The 18,288-nt window shown below is 35.2% G+C and overlaps 2 protein-coding genes across 2 annotated transcripts; both read left to right on the top strand.

The window, feature by feature from the left end:
- The first annotated feature begins 9,067 nt into the window (after positions 1–9,067).
- Positions 9,068–12,352, top strand: LOC145593938 (uncharacterized). The gene is made up of 6 exons (XM_081650296.1): positions 9,068–9,409; positions 9,584–10,471; positions 10,556–10,858; positions 11,141–11,553; positions 11,695–11,836; positions 12,197–12,352. Exons 1-6 carry the CDS (start codon positions 9,068–9,070, stop codon positions 12,350–12,352), a joined length of 2,244 nt encoding a protein of 747 aa, XP_081506422.1.
- Positions 12,353–14,526: 2,174 nt separating this feature from the next.
- Positions 14,527–16,509, top strand: LOC145595545 (uncharacterized). Its single transcript, XM_081651959.1, has 2 exons — positions 14,527–14,932; positions 15,816–16,509. The coding sequence occupies exons 1-2, from the start codon at positions 14,571–14,573 to the stop codon at positions 15,997–15,999; spliced, it is 546 nt and encodes a 181-aa protein (XP_081508085.1). The 5' UTR covers positions 14,527–14,570; the 3' UTR covers positions 16,000–16,509.
- Positions 16,510–18,288: the final 1,779 nt, after the last annotated feature.

The following is an 18,288-nucleotide window of genomic DNA, read 5'->3' as shown; positions in this document are numbered from 1 at the left end:
TAGGGATGTGCGCTGGTCCTCCAACCAAGCGCGGTCTTTCTTGGGTTTTAGTGCTTCCTTTGCGGGTAATGCATTGGCTCGATTGAGGTGTTTCCATATCTTTTCATCTTGTATTACATCCTTCCGACTTCGCTTATGAATATCTACCGCTGACAATCCTTTTTTGCTTATAGCATTTTTTTTAATCTTTGGATGTTCAAGTAAATATTCTACCATCTGCATATCAAATTGATAAGCTTTAATTATTGTGTCAATCCATAACATTTTACTTTCCAACTATTTTGCTTGGCCATTAAAAGGAATATTGAAAGTTGCGGGAAGTTAGAGTTAATAATGTTTTCAAAAAGTAAAAAATAAAAAAAAAAAAAAGTTAGAGTTCATTATAAAAAAAAAATAAAAAAAAAAAAAAAATTTAAATTAAGGTCTCAAGGGTTGTGGTTAATAGATAAAAATAAAAAAAATAAAAAATAAAAAAGGCATTTATATTTTTTTTTATTTTTATGGTGGATAGAAAGTTAAAACAAGAGTATGGTCCTTAATGGACAAAATATTATTTTAATGTTAAAATATTTTATTTGTTAGTGCATCATATAATATTTTATTTGTTAGTGCATTTTAGTTTAGAGTCAGAAAATCATACGAAGTATATATAAAATACAAAATATATGGTATGATATAGCATAATCCGTACACTACTAAAAAACGGCTGAATACCGACGGAATCTTTACGACGGACACGAAATTCCGTTGAAAATTGCGAAATTTTCGAGGGATTTTTTTTTCCGACGGAAAAAAATTCCGTCGTAATATATGTGCTTTCCGACGGATTTTTCCGTCGTAAAGTATAATTTCCGACCGAATATACATCCGTCGGAAATTTCCGACGGAAATTCCGTCGGAATACAATTTTAAAAATAATTTTTTTTTTTTTTTACTTAAACCTAAAATGCAATCCCTTGCCCTAAATTCCCAGCACTTTTCTGCCTCTTTTTCTCCTTTTCTCCTCCTCCTTTTTCTCTCTCCTCTTCTCCTCTCCTTTCTTACTGCTCCTCCTCTTTTCCTCTTCTCCTTCGGTCCTTCCCCTTCTCTTTCCTCTTCTCCTTCTACTCCTTCCTGTCTTCTCTTTCCTTGAGGTGAATGTCGACCATCAACAACAGCAACAACAACCCACACATGATTATCAACGACGCAATAACGAAGGTTTTTAGGTGAAATTCGACCATGAAAAGTTTAGATCTAGAGTTTTCATGGTCGAAGTTCGCCTCATAAACCCAATATCGAGGTTTAGGAGGTGGAACAAGGTATGTATCTCTTTTTTTAAAAAATTGTTGGATGTTTTTTTCGATTTTTTTTGAATATTTACGGTGGTTGGGGCTGTTTTGGTGCCGCGATGGGTGGTTTAGGTGGGCGGTGGTGGGTGGTTTAGGTGGACTGTGGTGGGCGGTGGGTGGGCGGTTTAGGTGGACTGTGGTTGGTGGGGTTAGATCTAGGTTTAGGTGGGGGGTTGTTCGGGTTTAGATCTGGGTTTGGTGTGTCGGTGGTGTGTGGCTTATGTCGGGTTAGGGTCGTGGTGGGTGGGTTGTTTCGGGTTGGGGTGGGTTATTTCGGGTTAGGGTTGAATGGGTTAAGGTAGTGGTAGATCTAGGTTATTGGTTTAGGGTCGTGGTGGGTCTGGTAGGTGGATCAGTTCGGGTTAGGTGGGTTGTGGTGGCAGTGGGGGTTGGATGTGGTGGTGCGTGGTGGTGTGGGGGTGGGGTGAGTTTTTTTTTTTAATTTTTGGCTTGTGGGTGGCAGTGGGGGTTGGAAGTGGTGGTGGGTGGTGGTGTGGGGTGGGGTGGGTTTTTTTTTTTATTTTTTTGGTAGAAGTTTCTGACGGAAATTCCGTCGGAATTTTCCAACGGATTTGGTTTCCGTCGAAAATTTACGACGGACTTTTTCGGGCCTCAATTTGTCTTCCGATGCATGATTTCCGTCGGAAATTTTGTCGGAAATGTATTTCCGACGGATGTTTCGTCGGAAAAGGCCATTTTTCCTACAGAGGGTTTTCCGACGATACGTTCCGACGGAATTCCGTCGGAAACCTTATTTCCGACGGAAAATAGGGTGTTTCCGAGGAATATTTTCCGTCGGAAAACGGCACTTTTCTAGTAGTGGTAGTTATAAAAATAATTTGAGAAACATATATGTTGAATTCAGGTCTGTAATTGTTAGACTCAAATCAGACCTAAACCAAGTATATGTTTGAACTCAAATCCAATCCTCCCCATCGTCCCATAGGGTTTAAATATTTGGTACCATATCGTTAACTTTGAAGTTGTGGTTGGGTCTAGCATGGTCTTAATCCTCCTTACTTTGATTTTCTCGTGTGTATGTGGTTCTACCACTATCGTTGGTTACTACTATCATTGTCCCTTTATTTTTGCCCGACCCATTGTCAATTTTTAGGTCAAACTTTGTAAACTTTAACTTAAGATTACAATTAATCTATAAAAGATAATACAGTCATGTATGATCTTGTTAGATTGATCTCATAAATTGTATATTTATTAATATCACTATTTATAGTTTTTACGTGGATGAAAATGGAGATATATGTATTCTAAGACATATTTGGAGTTGCGAAAAATCAAATGGACAAAAAAAATAGGGACAGGAGGAGTAATTAATACAAGTACTTCAATTCATACTTTAATTGTATAAGAAAAAAATACTACCTCCGTTTCATATTATTTGCAACGATTTGACATAAAATAGAGAGAAAAAAATGTCTAATCGTTGTAAATAATATGAAACGGAAGTAGTAAATAAAAATAAAAAAGAAACTATAAGTTATGTATTACTAAAATAGCTAAGCTAGTGGTTCATTTTCATCTTACCTCGGATTGCTTGGCTGCCACAGCTAAGTGCAAGACGGTATATCCAAGGGAATCATCGAAGTTAAGCAACTCATTATCATCCATCATTTCTATCAAAAACTTCAAAGCCTTTGGTTGTTTATGTTTCACACAAATGCAAAACAGTTTCACCACCAATAGTTCGCTCCCAAGCCGCTTGTGGCTCCATCTTAAGAAGAGTTCTAAGCACTTCAATTTGACCATTTATGGCAGCTACGTGAATAGGCGTCTTACCATCTTGGTCATGTGTGTAGCAAATGCTCAGATTCACCGCAAGCAAGACTTCGACGATTTGCAAGTTCCCTTTGGCAGAGGCAATGTGTAGGGGTGATGATCTTTTTATTTGATCAACCAACTCTACTAGTTCTGGCTTTTGCTTTATTATTTCCTCGGTAAACTTTACATGCCCAAAATTAACCGCAACATGTAGCGGAGACTGCATAAAGCTTCCCGACTTTCCAATGATGCATCGATCGAGGATCAGTGGATCTTGTTGGAGCAAGTTGAGCAATGAAGGTACGTCTCCCTTGAGTGCTGCACCATATAGCTTTGTTGTAGCATGTAATTGGCTTATTTCTATTTGTGCATCCATATTTTGTGTGGTTTATTATTTGAAGTATTTTTGAATTTTTCATGCAATGGAAGTTTACTTATTGCAATTGTTCACGCCCTTACTCTTATCTCTTTTATAACCTTTACTTATGGGCCGGGTAAGAAAAAAAAGAATTTTTTTTTTTTTTTTTTTTTTTTTTTGAAAGCAAAAAAAAAAAAAAAAAAAAAAAAAAAAAAAAGAATGTTGGATCAATGAATATAGATCTTTATTATTTGAAGTATTTCGAATATAGTCTTCTTGTGGAAATATAAAATTAGATAGATCCATTGACGATTCAAGAATATGAAATGTGTAATCTTTTGTGGAAATTTAAAGTTAGACAAACCTTTTAGACCTAAAGTAGGTTTGCTTTACAATAAAGTGAAAGATATAATATTGAAACTTTAATTTAATAATTCAAAGGTTTTGTCAAAAAAAAAAAAAAGGGTATATCAATTTTTTTTTTTTTTTTTGGGAAACATTCAAGGGTATACCAATATAACATGTGATTATATCATTAAAAAAAATTATAGAGATCAAAGGGAGTGGAGACGTGTGGAGTATGAAATAGTTATATCACTGTAGTTTCAGACCAAATTAGATTTTTTTCTTAGAACATCCGTATTAAAAAACTACATAATAAAATTTTACAATCAATAGCTATATATTAAAAGAGAGACCAGTGACACATATCATCTCTCTTGTGTTTTTTTTTTTTATTTTTTAATTTTTTTTTTAATTTTTTTTCTCTTAGAGAAGTACTTAATACTTACTATACAATAATACAAGTATTTCTTTTCCTATTTGGTAAGTGTATTCCATGTATACACATTCAACCGATCAACAAAGATATTATTCTTTTATTCAATACTTATTATGCAATAACATTAATTTTTCTATTTATAACTTTATGATATAATCTATTGTTTTTTTAGTCGTGCTTCTATTACTCCCTTTGTCTTCTTTAGTGTAATATATATTCTTTTTAAATTTAGTAATTACATAACTTTCATCCTATTTTGCAACTAAATAGTAGTATTAAACTAATGATAAATATTAAAAATTACTGTGCATGACACGGGATCTAACCTAGTGGCTATAATAATTTGGTGGCCACTATAACTTTTAAATTATGACCGTATACTAATAGAAAAACACAAATGGGCACCGAGTTAGTGGCACCGGTTCTTAACAACCAGGCTTCGAAATCCCCCGTCAATTTGAGCGTATATGTCATTCTCAACAACCATCATCGCCGCCGCCATCTATCTCTCATCTGCTTCTCTCTCTTACCTCCTCTCTCCTCAAACTCGCAGTCACATGCATGAAGCCACCGCCGGTCAGATCTCGATGTCACCGCCGGCCAGATCCCTTATCCACCGCCACTTTCCCTTTCCTTTTTTCTCTCATTCGATATTCTTCTCCATAACTGCGCCGCAAGCATCTCCATCAATGGCTAGGGTTTTCTAAAATAATTTGAATTCAATTTATGCAATTTATCTCCTTTTTCATTCAGCTTTTTTGAAATTTCACAATTAATCCTGCTTTCATTTTCATATTCTGTAACTTGATGTTTAAATTTCAATTTTTACCGATTTATTGATTATATTTTTGTGATAATTTTTATTCTTTTGAATTTTTTTGTGATAATTTATTTTTTCTTCATTAAGGCGATTTCTTCCTCTGTGACGATTTTGGGTCAAGGCTAGTTTTCTGATTTGTGTTAAATTTGATTTTGGTTTATGTTCATTAATTTAGTGTTTATATTTGTTATAATCTGAAACTGGGTATATATTACTGAATTCTGGGTTATAAATACTTTGAGGATTTTCGTTTAATTTTTATAAATGGAAGATGTATTTCATGGGAATTAAATTCCTACATCAAAATCATGGGAATTGTATAAAGTTGTTTGGTTGGCATGAGGGAAGTTGCAAATCATGGAAAATTTGACTTACCTAGGGGGGTTAGGTAAACAACTTCCCATGTTTTGTGGGAAGTCACAATTCCCATGAATGTGCAATTTCCTCTTTTACACTTTTTATTGTCAACCAAACAACTCATGCATTTTCAAATTCCCATTTTTCACTTCCCCCATTTTCTTTTTGTAACCAAACAACCTTTGATCAGTGTTATTAAAGTTGTTCGCGTCCTCTTTTTTTGATGTCAAATAATGGAGAATGAATAATTATGTATGTTATTTTTATAATACGGAGTAATAATTTGGCTTTATTTATCATTATATTGCTTGTACGGAATCACTGTGTAACCACTTTCTTTTGCTTTAGTGAATTTTAGCTATAATGGGTTTTCTCTGCAATGCACACTTCTTATATATAGTCTTCAGAAATTTTTTTTTTTTTTATTTTTTTTTTCCGGCCGAATCCTCGTATTTTACCTATGATCCGTCCGTTAGTGTAGAACCCAAACTTTGAGGCCCTATATATAAATTTAGAGAAAATATAGGTCCAATTTTATATAGGAATTATAAAAAATGTAGAGAAATGTTGTTTACTATAGGTTATATTTGATGTTTAATATGAAAAAATCAATGCAGAAAATTCTGTTTGGTGGGGTGTGTTTTTCATTATTGTATGTTGTAGGAATTTGTTTTTAAGTGGATTTCTGAGTGGCTTCTTATGCAAATTTAATGAGTGTTTTGTAGAGCACTAGATTTGTCTTTTCTAGCTTTAATTTGATAAAAATAAATAATGGAAGTATGAGTTGTAATTAGTGTGTGCTGTCTTTGGCATGTTGCAATTATGGTTCCAAAGAGATTTATGTAGATATTTAGAGTGTGGGTCTAAGAGTGTGCGGTGCTAATTTGTGTTCTTCATACTTTTTTTTAACAATTAAAGGTGCATGTATGATGAATAATGATAAGTTTCGTGGAATTTTTGTGTTGAATTATGAATTATGATACTTTTTTTATGTTAGAAAAACTAGGAGTTTCTCTTTTGAAGGTGAGCTTTGTTAATTGTGATACATAGGCGGATAGTCATATGTGCTGTATATAAAGAGTTTTCAAGGCTACAAAAGATAATGTGTATACAAGGAATTGATCAAAGGAAAACCAAGGAATAGACATTGTTCCTAGAAATTAGTTTTAAGTCTGGTTGTTGTCATAGTCTCTCTTGGAATTACATTGATTTTCCATTGCTCTTTCTGTCTTTCTTGTCTAATAACACATCAACACTTGATGGTAGTGTTTTGCACTTGTGTATGAAACATGGTCAGCCAGAGGTCCTTAAAATTTTTATTCAAACAATGGGTGATGGTCAATTGCTTAACTCTAAGGACGGCAATGGCAATACCGTTTTTCACCTTGCAGTGGCTGCAAAACATTACGAGGTACTCCCTCCGTCCAAGTATATTTGTATTTTTAAGTTTGATCAAATTTGTCACTAACAGAGATGACAAAGTAATTTAGCTAATTACAATTTTAAAAGGTGTTACCTAAGATCACATCTGCGTCTACATCATTAAATGGTATGATTTTATCTACACCAATTTTTTTAAAAAATAAATTATTACTACTACGTATATTCATATGTAATTAAATTTGTGCATCAATATTTAACCATTGAAGTTAATTTTTAATAGTGCAAAATAAATTACTTCAATAGTTTGTTTACTTGTATAGAATTCATTAATTATTTTTTATCGAATTATTTTTAATTCAAGAGACGTGACGTAACATTAATGAGTTCATTGGCGTGACGTAATATTGTTAGCATTAGTGGTCTACTGTTGACCAGCACTAAAAGTCTAAAATAAAAGTGTTGTATGAAACATTTTGTTTTTTTTTTTTGTTTTTGTTTTTGTCTTTTTTTGAGAAAAGAATGGAATATTTTGTTGGAATTCAAAAGGTATTTTACTTGCTATATGGGCTTTGTCAAAGCAAGCACAAGTAGGGGGAAAGGAAAAATAATTTATTATACACTCACACTGTTAATTTGTTAAACTACCAAACCAGATTTTGAAAAATCTCACAGAAATTTCTAACATGGATGAAATATGCATAGTATTAAAATTTTTCAATACTGAAGGTAGTATCCGATCCTACAATCATTGATGCTCAAAATGAAAATATTAACATAGTGTACAAAAGTCACAAACGCACAAATGGGCTTGGGCCACATCGTACCCATCATAACAAGAGTTCACTATGATAAATGTTGACCCTTATGAGGTTTTGATGATGATACTAAGAATTGAGCAAACTTTTTTTTAATAAGGATTTTCTAGTGTTGTGATGTTGGCAGGTTCAGTAAGCATAGAGGGCTGAAGTAGGAACTGGAGCAAAGGAACTTTAGAAGATCCATGAGGACAAGTAAAGAACAGAGGAAGAGTTCCAGCAATGGAACTTCCCGAGGTTTCTCAACAGGAACTTCAAACGGGTTGTAACGACCTAGTTCTGGTGTAATGCTGGGGCAAGCCTCAACAATCAAGGATCAACACAAAGATCAAGATATCAACCGAAGAAGATGGACTTCATAACTTATAGTTGTGTAAAAGATAAGTTTGTTTTCGTAGGATGATGTAAACATGTAAATGATTGATATGCCTGGAACTTATTAGAAATCAGATAAAGCTTGGCAAACTAACTAATTCGTAAAAGATAATTATGAGTTTTATAAAAAAGTACTTAATTGATTTTATCTTATAAAATCTGTTTTAACTTGGTTTTATCTTTTTTTATAAAATTTTATCTTTTAATAAAAACGAATTTGATAAAATCTGATTTTCAGAAAAACGAAATTAAATCTATTTGGTTTCGGTTTTAAAGAAGATAAGATCAGATTTCTGTTTGATCTATCTTATTTGCGAAAAACCTAATTTGAGAAGCTGAGGAACTCCTATAAATATAGAAGTATTTTAGCTTAGCAAAATGAGAGTTTTAAGCGTGAAAACCACTTAGTGCTTAAGAGTAAGTTTGCCAAAGGTTTAAGCTTTATCATTTTTGATTTCGGGTTTCATGTGTAGCTTTCCATTTATGTGTTAGAGTGTGTCTTTGAGTTGTAATTGGTTTTTGGGGTGAGATTGTGAATTCTCTTAAATTCACGTTTGAGTGTATGAGTTTGAATTCTCTAAAATTCTAGTGGTAGTTAGTCACCCCGAGTCTGTCTTGGGTTGCAAGTGGGAAAAAGGAACCTGAGTGTGTCTTAGGTCGAGAAAGGAACCTGAGTGTGTCTTGGGTCGAAAAAGGTGCCTGAGTTTGTCTTAGGTCTGATAGGATAGGTTCTTATCAATTAGCAAGTGTCTTAGGAGGAACTTGCGAAGCAAAGGTCTGTGTAATAGGTTGTACTAGGAGAGTTGCCTATTATAGTGGAATTTGTTTATAAGTCCCAATAGGGCCGAGGTTTTACTTCCAGTTAGGCACTGGATGGTTTCCTCGTAAAACTTGCTGTGTGCTTTAAGTTTCTTTATGTTTTTATTGTTTATTTTCGCTTAAGTTCCGCGATTGGAACCTACTACTATTCACCCCCCTCTCGTAGTAGTTCATCTAAACTAACAATTGGTATTAGAGCAGGTTCTCACGAGATTACAAGCAACCTTGTAGAGTAAAGTTCCTGAAGAGATGAATGCTCACGAGAAACTTGAAGAAGGGTATTCCACCCAAAGACCACCGATGTTCAATGGCAAGTTTTATTCATACTGGAAGAATAGAATGGAGATATTCATTAAAGCTGAAAATTACCAAGTATGGAGAGTCATTGAAAGTGGTGACTTCGAGGTAACAAAAACCAATGCAAACAAAGAGGTAATTCCTAAACCACTAGCTGAATTTGACAAAGAAGATTATGAAAAATATGAGTTGAATGCTCAAGCAGTGAAAATCTTGCATTGTGGACTAGGACCTCATGAGCACAATAGAATCATGGGTTGTAAGTCCGCAAAGCAGATTTGGGATTTACTACAAGTAACACATGAAGGAACGAATGAAGTTAAACGTTCCAAAATTGATTTACTAATGTCTAAATATGAAAGATTTGAAATGCTACACAAAGAATCCATTCAGGATATGTTCACTAGATTTACTAACATTGTCAATGAGTTAGAATCTTTAGGCAGGTCCATACCCATTGATGAACAGGTAAGGAAAGTCCTTAGAAGCCTTCCTCAAGATGAAAGATGGAGATCCAAGGTCACTGCTCTGCAGGAATCCAAGGACTTCACCAAGTTCAACCTTGAACAGCTCAATGGTTCCCTGCTTACTCATGAACTTCATCTTGGAGCAAATACTGAAAATTCCAAGAATAAGAGCCTTGCTTTAAAGGCTTATGAATCAAGCGACTCTGAAAATGATGATATGGAGACTGCCATGCTTGTACGCAAGTTCAGGAGGATGCTAGGAAAAAGAGGAGAAAGGAATAGACGAGGACAGCCAAGTTCCAAAGAGTTCAAATGCTACAGATGCGGTTCCAAAGAACATCTTCTCAGAGACTGCCCAAATCCTAAGGAGGACGAGAAAGCCAACTACAAAGGCAAGGAACAAAACAAGTATTACAAACCATCATTCTCCAAGGAAGATGTGAGAAAAGCCATGATGGCTGCATGGGGAAACTCTGATTCAGAAGATGAAGGAGAAGGAGAATCCGTAGAGGAAACAGCCAACTTATGTCTAATGGCCAAAGCAGATGATGAAGCGCGTTTGAAGGAACTTGAATCTGAGGTATGGTATGACTATCGACAACTTAAACATTTAAAAAAGGAAAATCTTATGGACATTATTCTAGAACTTCAAGATGATTATAAAGAACTAAACAGGTCGAAGTTCCAAACTGATAAAGCTTTAAATATTTACAAAGAACATAGTGAATGGGTAGATAATATGAAAACTGACATACAAACTAGATTCTTTGATTTATATGATAGAAATGTCCTTCTAAAAGAACAAGTTGAAAAACTGAAACATGATAATATTCTGTTGAATGTAGAGTTAGCTCAACTGAAACTTGGAATTGAAACTCCTGACTCTGAAGTTCCTATTGCAAGCCAACTTCCAAATTTTGAGAAATTAAAATCTGATTTGGAAGAAGTTAAAATAAAAAATCAAACCTTAGAGGAGGAACTTGCTAGAGCCAGGAAAGGCAAAGAAGTGATTAATGATGGAATTCCATCTTGGATAGCTAACATCCATAACAAGAATAAAGAAGGACTAGGTTATAAGAAGAAGTCTAGGAGAAACAAGAAGTATGTGGATTTACCCAGTCAAAAACTATGTTACTATTGTGGTAATACAGGACATCTTAAAGCTGCATGTCCAAAAAGAAATAAAGATACTCTTAAGAATACTAAGCATGCTGAACAGGTGTGGTTGAAGAAATCTGAATCTTCTTCCAAGACAGTGGAACCCAAGGAAACCTGGGTTCCAGAAACTAACACTTAGTTTTCATGCAGGTTCCAGTGAGGGGGAACAACACTTGGTACCTCGACAGTGGTTGTTCTAAGCACATGACTGGAGACAAATCTAAATTTCTCTCACTGGATGCCTACTATGGTGGAACTGTGACCTTTGGTGATAATAAGAAAGGTGAAATCATTGCTATAGGTAAAGTAGGAAGGTCAAGTTCCAATGCTATTGAAAATGTCTTTTTAGTCGAGGGTCTTAAACACAACTTGTTAAGTATTTCTCAATTTTGTGATAAAGGAAACTCAGTTAGCTTTACTTCGTTCTAATCTTTGTAGAATCATTAACAATGACACTAACAATGTTATTCTTGAAGGAACCAGAAAAGGGAACACATATATTGTGGATCTCAATGAAGTTCCAAGTAGCAGTTTGAGTTGTCTTAGTGTCATTGAGAATGATCCCTTATTATGGCACAAACGATTTGGCCATGCTAGTTTTTCTTTGCTTGATAAACTTAGATCAAAAGAACTTGTGGAAGGACTTCCAATCATCAAGTTCCTGAAAGATAAAATTTGCAGTGCATGTGTTAGAGGTAAGCAGAAACGAATATCTTTCAAATCTAAGAATACGGTAAGCACCACAAAACCATTGGAACTTATCCATATGGATTTGTGTGGTCCTATGAGGATACAAAGCAGAAGTGGAAAAAGGTATGTGATGGTTATTGTAGATGATTTTTCCAGATATACTTGGGTTTTCTTTCTTGTTAGCAAGGATGATACGTTTGATCACTTTGTTGCCTTTGTGAAGAAAGAATAGAGAAGAACAGGTCATCAACTAATTCACTTAAGGTCAGATCATGGAACTGAGTTCGAAAACTCAAAGTTTGATGAGTTCTGTGATGAACATGGAATGGACCACAACTTCTCTGCTCCCAGGACTCCACAACAAAATGGAGTAGTTGAACGGAAAAACAGAAGCTTGGAAGACATGGCAAGAACTATGCTAATTTCCAGTGGACTGCCTAGGAACTTCTGGGCAGAAGCTGTAAATACAGCATGTTACATATTGAATAGAGTGTCTATTAGAGCAATAACCAACAAAACACCTTATGAACTAATTAAAGGAAGAAAACCAAATATTTCTTATTTTAGATCTTTTGGTTGCAGGTGCTTTGTACATAATAATGGAAAGAGAAACTTGGGAAAGTTTGATGAAAGAAGTGATGAGGCTGTATTCTTAGGATATGCCTCAAATAGTAAAGCTTACAGGGTTTATAATAAAAGAACAATGTGTGTTGAAGAGTCTGTACATATAATTTTTGATGAAACTGATTCTGCGATTAATGTACAGGATGATGATGATTTCGAGATAGGGTTAGTAAGAAAACATGACCCTGATGAGGAATCAACAATATCCATGAAGCAGCAAAACAAGAATCCAGTAGCTGAAAACCAAACTGCAACTGAAACAGAAGTTCCACAAGAGGAACATCCTGAGCGAGCCTGAGAATCCGGAACCTGAGAATCAGGAACCACTGAATCAAGAGACAGAAAACAATGATGCTGAACCTGAAAAATTGTATCCAATCAAAGACTTTACCCCTAAACGTTGGAAACATCAAAAGTCTCATCCAGTGGATGTGATTATGAGTGATATAACCAAAGGAACTCAGACCAGGTCACAGCTAAGGAACTTCTGTGCATTTTTCTCATTCCTATCTACGATGGAGCCGAAGAACTGTGATGAAGCCTTACAAGATACTGATTGGATCATAGCCATGCAAGCTGAACTAGGAGAATTCGAGAGAAACAAAGTTTGGCACCTAGTTCCTAGACCGGAACACTAGAAAGTCATAGGTCTAAAGTGGGTGTTCAGAAACAAGCTTGATGAACATGGAATCATAGTAAGAAATAAGGCTAGACTGGTTGTCAAGGGGTACAATCAACAAGAAGGCATAGACTTTGATGAGACGTTTGCTCCAGTTGCCAGGTTAGAAGCTATACGTATTCTTATTGCTTTTGCAGCTTTCATGGAGATTAAGTTGTTTCAGATGGACGTCAAATGTGCATTTTTAAATGGTCTATTAAAAGAGGACGTCTATGTGGAACAACCTCCTGGATTTGAAGATCCAAATTTCTCAAATCATGTCTATAAACTTGATAAAGCTCTCTATGGGCTGAAACAAGCACCAAGGGCATGGTATGAGAGATTGTCCAAGTTCCTGTTAGATAATGATTTTAAAAGAGGTAAAATAGACAAAACTTTGTTTTTGAAATCTAAAGGAACTGACATTTTAGTTGTACAAATATATGTAGATGATATTATTTTTGGTGCAACTAACGAATCTTTGGTGAAGTATTTTGCTGACCTTATGAGTGGTGAGTTCGAGATGAGCATGATGGGTGAGCTAAACTTCTTTCTTGGACTGCAAATTAAGCAAACTGAGAAAGGAATAATGATTCACCAACAAAAGTATGTGAAGGAACTCATAAAGAAATATAAGATGGAAAGTTCCAAAACTATAAGAACACCTATGGGAACTAACACCAGACTGGATGAAGATACAGTTGGAACTTGCATAGATCAGAAGATGTATAGAGGTATGATAGGTTCCTTATTATATCTAACTGCTAGTAGACCTGATATATCGTTCAGTGTAGGCTTATGTGCGAGGTTCCAAGAAAATCCAAAGGAATCTCATCTCAAGGCAGTGAAGAGGATACTTAGGTACCTCAAAGGAACCGATGATCTATGTCTCTACTATCCAAGAAATGAATCAATTGATTTAGTTGGATACACAGATGCTGACCATGCAGGTGATTTAGTGAATAGAAAGAGCACCTCAGGTATGACTCAATTTCTTGGACCATGCTTAGTTTCTTGGGGTTCCAAGAAACAGAATACAGTTGCCTTGTCCACAGCAGAAGCTGAATATGTAGCTGATGCAGCTTGTTGTTCACAAATGTTGTGGATAAAACAACAAATATGTGATTTTGGTTTAAAATTTGAATGTGTTCCAATTTATTGTGATAATACTAGTGCTATATGTATATCTAAAGATCCAGTGCAACACTCTAAGGTTAAGCATATCCACATTAGACACCACTTCTTAAAAGATAATGTGGAAAAAGGCTACATTAAGTTGGAATTTTGTCCTACTGATAATCAAATTGCTGATATTCTAACTAAGCCTTTGAGCAGAGAACGCTTTGAGAACATGAGACTGGAACTTGGGATGATCAAGCTGAATTGATTGCAACTGAAGTTCCTAGATATGGCATTGTCAAGTAACAAGATCAACTAGAAGAATAAAACATCTATCACAAATTTGGTGTGATAAACATAACGGGAATGTCACCGTTGGTAAACTCTTGGAGGTTAGTATAATTAATACTTAAGAGACTGTACATAATTTTCAAGTTAATGTAGACACGTATATGACACGTTCCAGGATGTATTTTACAAAAAATTCTGTTTCAAAATTTTACAAATTTAAAAAATCCTTTTAGATAAATTTTGAATATGATTATCCATCTAGATTAATTGTTTTAAAATCAAAGTAAAATACATTGTTCCTAAAAATCTATCTCTTCACCTCCCACGCACCGCCTCAAATAAATTACCTCCACTATAAATACTCACCCAACCACAAACGTCAAATCACATTTAACTCTCAACCTTTCACCCACAAAAATTAATTTTCACAGCTAAACCATCCTCAACCATGGAAGGCGAAAACCAAAACCCTAAGAGCCCTAACGAGAATTCACCCACCAAGTCACAAAATCTTGAAATTACCCAGCCAATTGTCATGCTACTACCCCATTCCTCTGCTCCTCTTACCTCAGAACACAAAAACACTAAGCCCAAAGCAGTTGAAGACACCGCAACTTCTTCGACCGCAAGCCTACCAAATGTGTTGGATCGACTCAGTGCATGGAAGAAAAGGAAGTCCGAGAAGAGGGAAAAGACTCTTGAAGAACAAATGGAGGAAGTAGATGCCATGGAAAAAGGGGAAGAACAAAAAGAGAGGAACGATTCTGAGGGGGAAGATGATCAGAAAGCCATGGCTAAGCAGGCTGAGAGGTATGTTGTTGGTTATAGAATTGATTTTGATTGGTGTAGAAAAGTAAATTTTCTGGAACTTTCTAGATCTGATTAAATTCCAGGGGTGGGAAATTCTGTTTTCGGTTAAAGCTAAAAATTACTTGTATCCTTTAGCTATGGATGAATTTTGCAAAGAATGTGAATTTGAAGATGGGATGTGTTTTAGTAAAATTAATGGGGTAGAAATTGATTTTGATGCTGAGAGGTTGGGAACTTTGCTGCAAGTTCCATGTGAGGGATTTGACACCTACATGAAAGGTGCAGTATCTGTGAAGGTTGCAGGGCACACCAAGACTGAAGTAATAACTTACTTAGGTGGAAAAAAGGGTGTGAGTATTATGAATCACAATGACTTGTCTCCTATGCATAAGTTACTGTTTAATTTTGTGAAGAAATCCTTAGTTCCTAGAACACAAAAGAAAAATGAACTTTGTTATTTGGATATGGCCTTAATTTTCTGCATGTCAAAAAGGATTAAAATAAATTTTCCATCTTTGATGATACAACACCTAGAGCACTGTATTGAGAGGGAGATAAAAGTAGGGTATGCTGCCATCCTTGCTTTAGTTTTTGAGGAACTAGGTGTACAACTTGTGGATTATTATGGCCGAATGAAGGAAAAAGGAGAAAATGTGATTAATGAGAGTACTTTAAAGGGGCTAAGTCTTCAAGTGGTGAGGGGGAAGTGTGTTAAGTATGTTGCACCACAGGCAAAAGAAGTGAGTCCTCTACCAAGAGAGCCTGTCAGGAAAAGTCGAAGACTCTCTGGTGGAACTCATGCAAAATCAAGTGCAAGTGAACCTGTGGAATTAAGTGACAGGGATGAAGGAACTCAAGAAGGAATTGCTGACTTGTCCAACAGACTTATGCAGGTTGAAGGACAGCTTCTTGAGTTAACAGGGAAATTGATGGCAATGGAGAGGACAGCAGCTGCTCAAGCTAAGGAGTTCAACAAGGCCATCACAAGCCTTGAAGCAAAATTCAAGAAAGCTCAAGATGACAACAAGGCAAATCTTGAGAAAATCCTAGAAGCGCTTGATGCCTGATCATCCTTGCAGCCTAACCCAGCCATCCCTTAGCTTAATCTATTTCATATGACTTTTGGAACAATGTTATGTTTTCTATGTTTTTGAACTTGGTTTGATGTTGGAACTTTTGCTGGTTATTTTGAAAACTTGGTCTGTAATAATTTTAACTATTCTGGATGGTTGTATGCTTTAACTTGGTTATTTTGAAATCTTGGAACTTTGTCTATATATGCATGCATTGCTTGTTAAGAAAAACAGGGTATTTTGTATGAAAGTACTAGCTTAAGAGAGCTAGCCAGCGCTGCTTCCAGCTTCCCACATTCGATGAATTGCCTGTGGGGCTGTGAGTAGATGAATAAAACTTTGAAAAGTCAAGTTTTTGATGATGCCAAAAGGGAGAAAAGTAGTAGCAAACTTGAAGGCTGAAGTTGTTCTAGTTCCAGTTGAGTAAGTAACAAAGGTTTTCTCTTCTCTAAATTTTTTTTTTTTTTTGCTTTCTATTTGTTTTTATTCTTTTCATTCTGTTATTTATTTATGTTCTGTTTCTTTGCTTTGCTTATATGAAAAAAAAAGAAAAAATCGAAAAATGAAAAATTAACCTTCTGTTTCTTTACTTATCATCCTCAAAAGTTTGCTCAGTTTGTCATCATCAAAAAGGGGGAAATTTTTGACCCTTATGAGGTTTTGATGATGATACTAAGAATTGAGCAAACTTCCTTTTAATAAGGATTTTCTAGTGTTGTGATGTTGGCAGGTTCAGTAAGCATAGAGGGCTGAAGTAGGAACTGGAGCAAAGGAACTTTAGAAGATCCATGAGGACAAGTAAAGAACAGAGGAAGAGTTCCAGCAATGGAACTTCCCGAGGTTTCTCAACAGGAACTTCAAACGGGTTGTAACGACCTAGTTCTGGTGTAATGCTGGGGCAAGCCTCAACAATCAAGGATCAACACAAAGATCAAGATATCAACCGAAGAAGATGGACTTCATAACTTATAGTTGTGTAAAAGATAAGTTTGTTTTCGTAGGATGATGTAAACATGTAAATGATTGATATGCCTGGAACTTATTAGAAATCAGATAAAGCTTGGCAAACTAACTAATTCGTAAAAGATAATTATGAGTTTTATAAAAAAGTACTTAATTGATTTTATCTTATAAAATCTGTTTTAACTTGGTTTTATCTTTTTTTATAAAATTTTATCTTTTAATAAAAACGAATTTGATAAAATCTGGTTTTCAGAAAAACGAAATTAAATCTATTTGGTTTCGGTTTTAAAGAAGATAAGATCAGATTTCTGTTTGATCTATCTTATTTGCGGAAAACCTAATTTGAGAAGCTGAGGAACTCCTATAAATATAGAAGTATTTCAGCGTAGCAAAATGAGAGTTTTAAGCGTGAAAATCACTTAGTGCTTAAGAGTAAGTTTGCCAAAGGTTTAAGCTTTATCATTTTTGATTTCGGGTTTCATGTGTAGCTTTCCATTTATGTGTTAGAGTGTGTCTTTGAGTTGTAATTGGTTTTTGGGGAGAGATTGTGAATTCTCTTAAATTCACGTTTGAGTGTATGAGTTTGAATTCTCTAAAATTCGAGTGGTAGTTAGTCACCCCGAGTCTGTCTTGGGTTGCAAGTGGGAAAAAGGAACCTGAGTGTGTCTTAGGTCGAGAAAGGAACCTGAGTGTGTCTTGGGTCGAAAAAGGTGCCTGAGTTTGTCTTAGGTCTGATAGGATAGGTTCTTATCAATTAGCAAGTGTCTTAGGAGGAACTTGCGAAGCAAAGGTCTGTGTAATAGGTTGTACTAGGAGAGTTGCCTATTATAGTGGAATTTGTTTATAAGTCCCAATAGGGCCGAGGTTTTACTTCCAGTTAGGCACTGGATGGTTTCCTCGTAAAACTTGCTGTGTGCTTTAAGTTTCTTTATGTTTTTATTGTTTATTTTCGCTTAAGTTCCGCGATTGGAACCTACTACTATTCACCCCCCCTCTCGTAGTAGTTCATCTAAACTAACAATAAAGTCAAATAGGCTTGGAGTCGTAGACATAACTTTTTTTTTTTTTACTGTTTCTTTAATGCGGGATACGCTTCCAACATTTTCCGGTTCCCACTCTCCCTACTTATATTGTTTTACATCCGTTTAATGAAGGATAACAATTCTACTCACATGTGAGATTTTCTTAATATCAGCTAATTAACCCAAATCAAATGTAAAATGCATTGGTTTTCAGTAGCATGGAAGAACCTTCAACATGGCCTAGATTACTGTAATTATAATTGTTATCATGCATGTTGCTGCCACATTGCTTTGCCAT

This window comes from Chenopodium album, chromosome 19 (genome assembly GCF_948465745.1).
Source record: "Chenopodium album chromosome 19, dcCheAlbu1.1, whole genome shotgun sequence".
NCBI lineage: Eukaryota > Viridiplantae > Streptophyta > Magnoliopsida > Caryophyllales > Amaranthaceae > Chenopodium > Chenopodium album.
The sequence above is the reverse complement of the archived record's forward strand: the minus strand, read 5'-3'. Positions and strand labels throughout refer to the sequence as shown.

Coding starts and splice junctions, on each gene's coding strand:
- LOC145593938 (XM_081650296.1), top strand. CDS start 9,068: ATGAATGCTCACGAGAAACTTGAAGAAGGGTATTCCACCCAAAGACCA. Junction 10,859..11,140: donor TGGAACCCAAGGAAACCTGG/GTTCCAGAAACT, acceptor TTTGTGATAAAG/GAAACTCAGTTAGCTTTACT. Junction 11,554..11,694: donor CAAAGCAGAAGTGGAAAAAG/GTATGTGATGGT, acceptor AATTCACTTAAG/GTCAGATCATGGAACTGAGT.
- LOC145595545 (XM_081651959.1), top strand. CDS start 14,571: ATGGAAGGCGAAAACCAAAACCCTAAGAGCCCTAACGAGAATTCACCC. Junction 14,933..15,815: donor ATGGCTAAGCAGGCTGAGAG/GTATGTTGTTGG, acceptor CTTGTCCAACAG/ACTTATGCAGGTTGAAGGAC.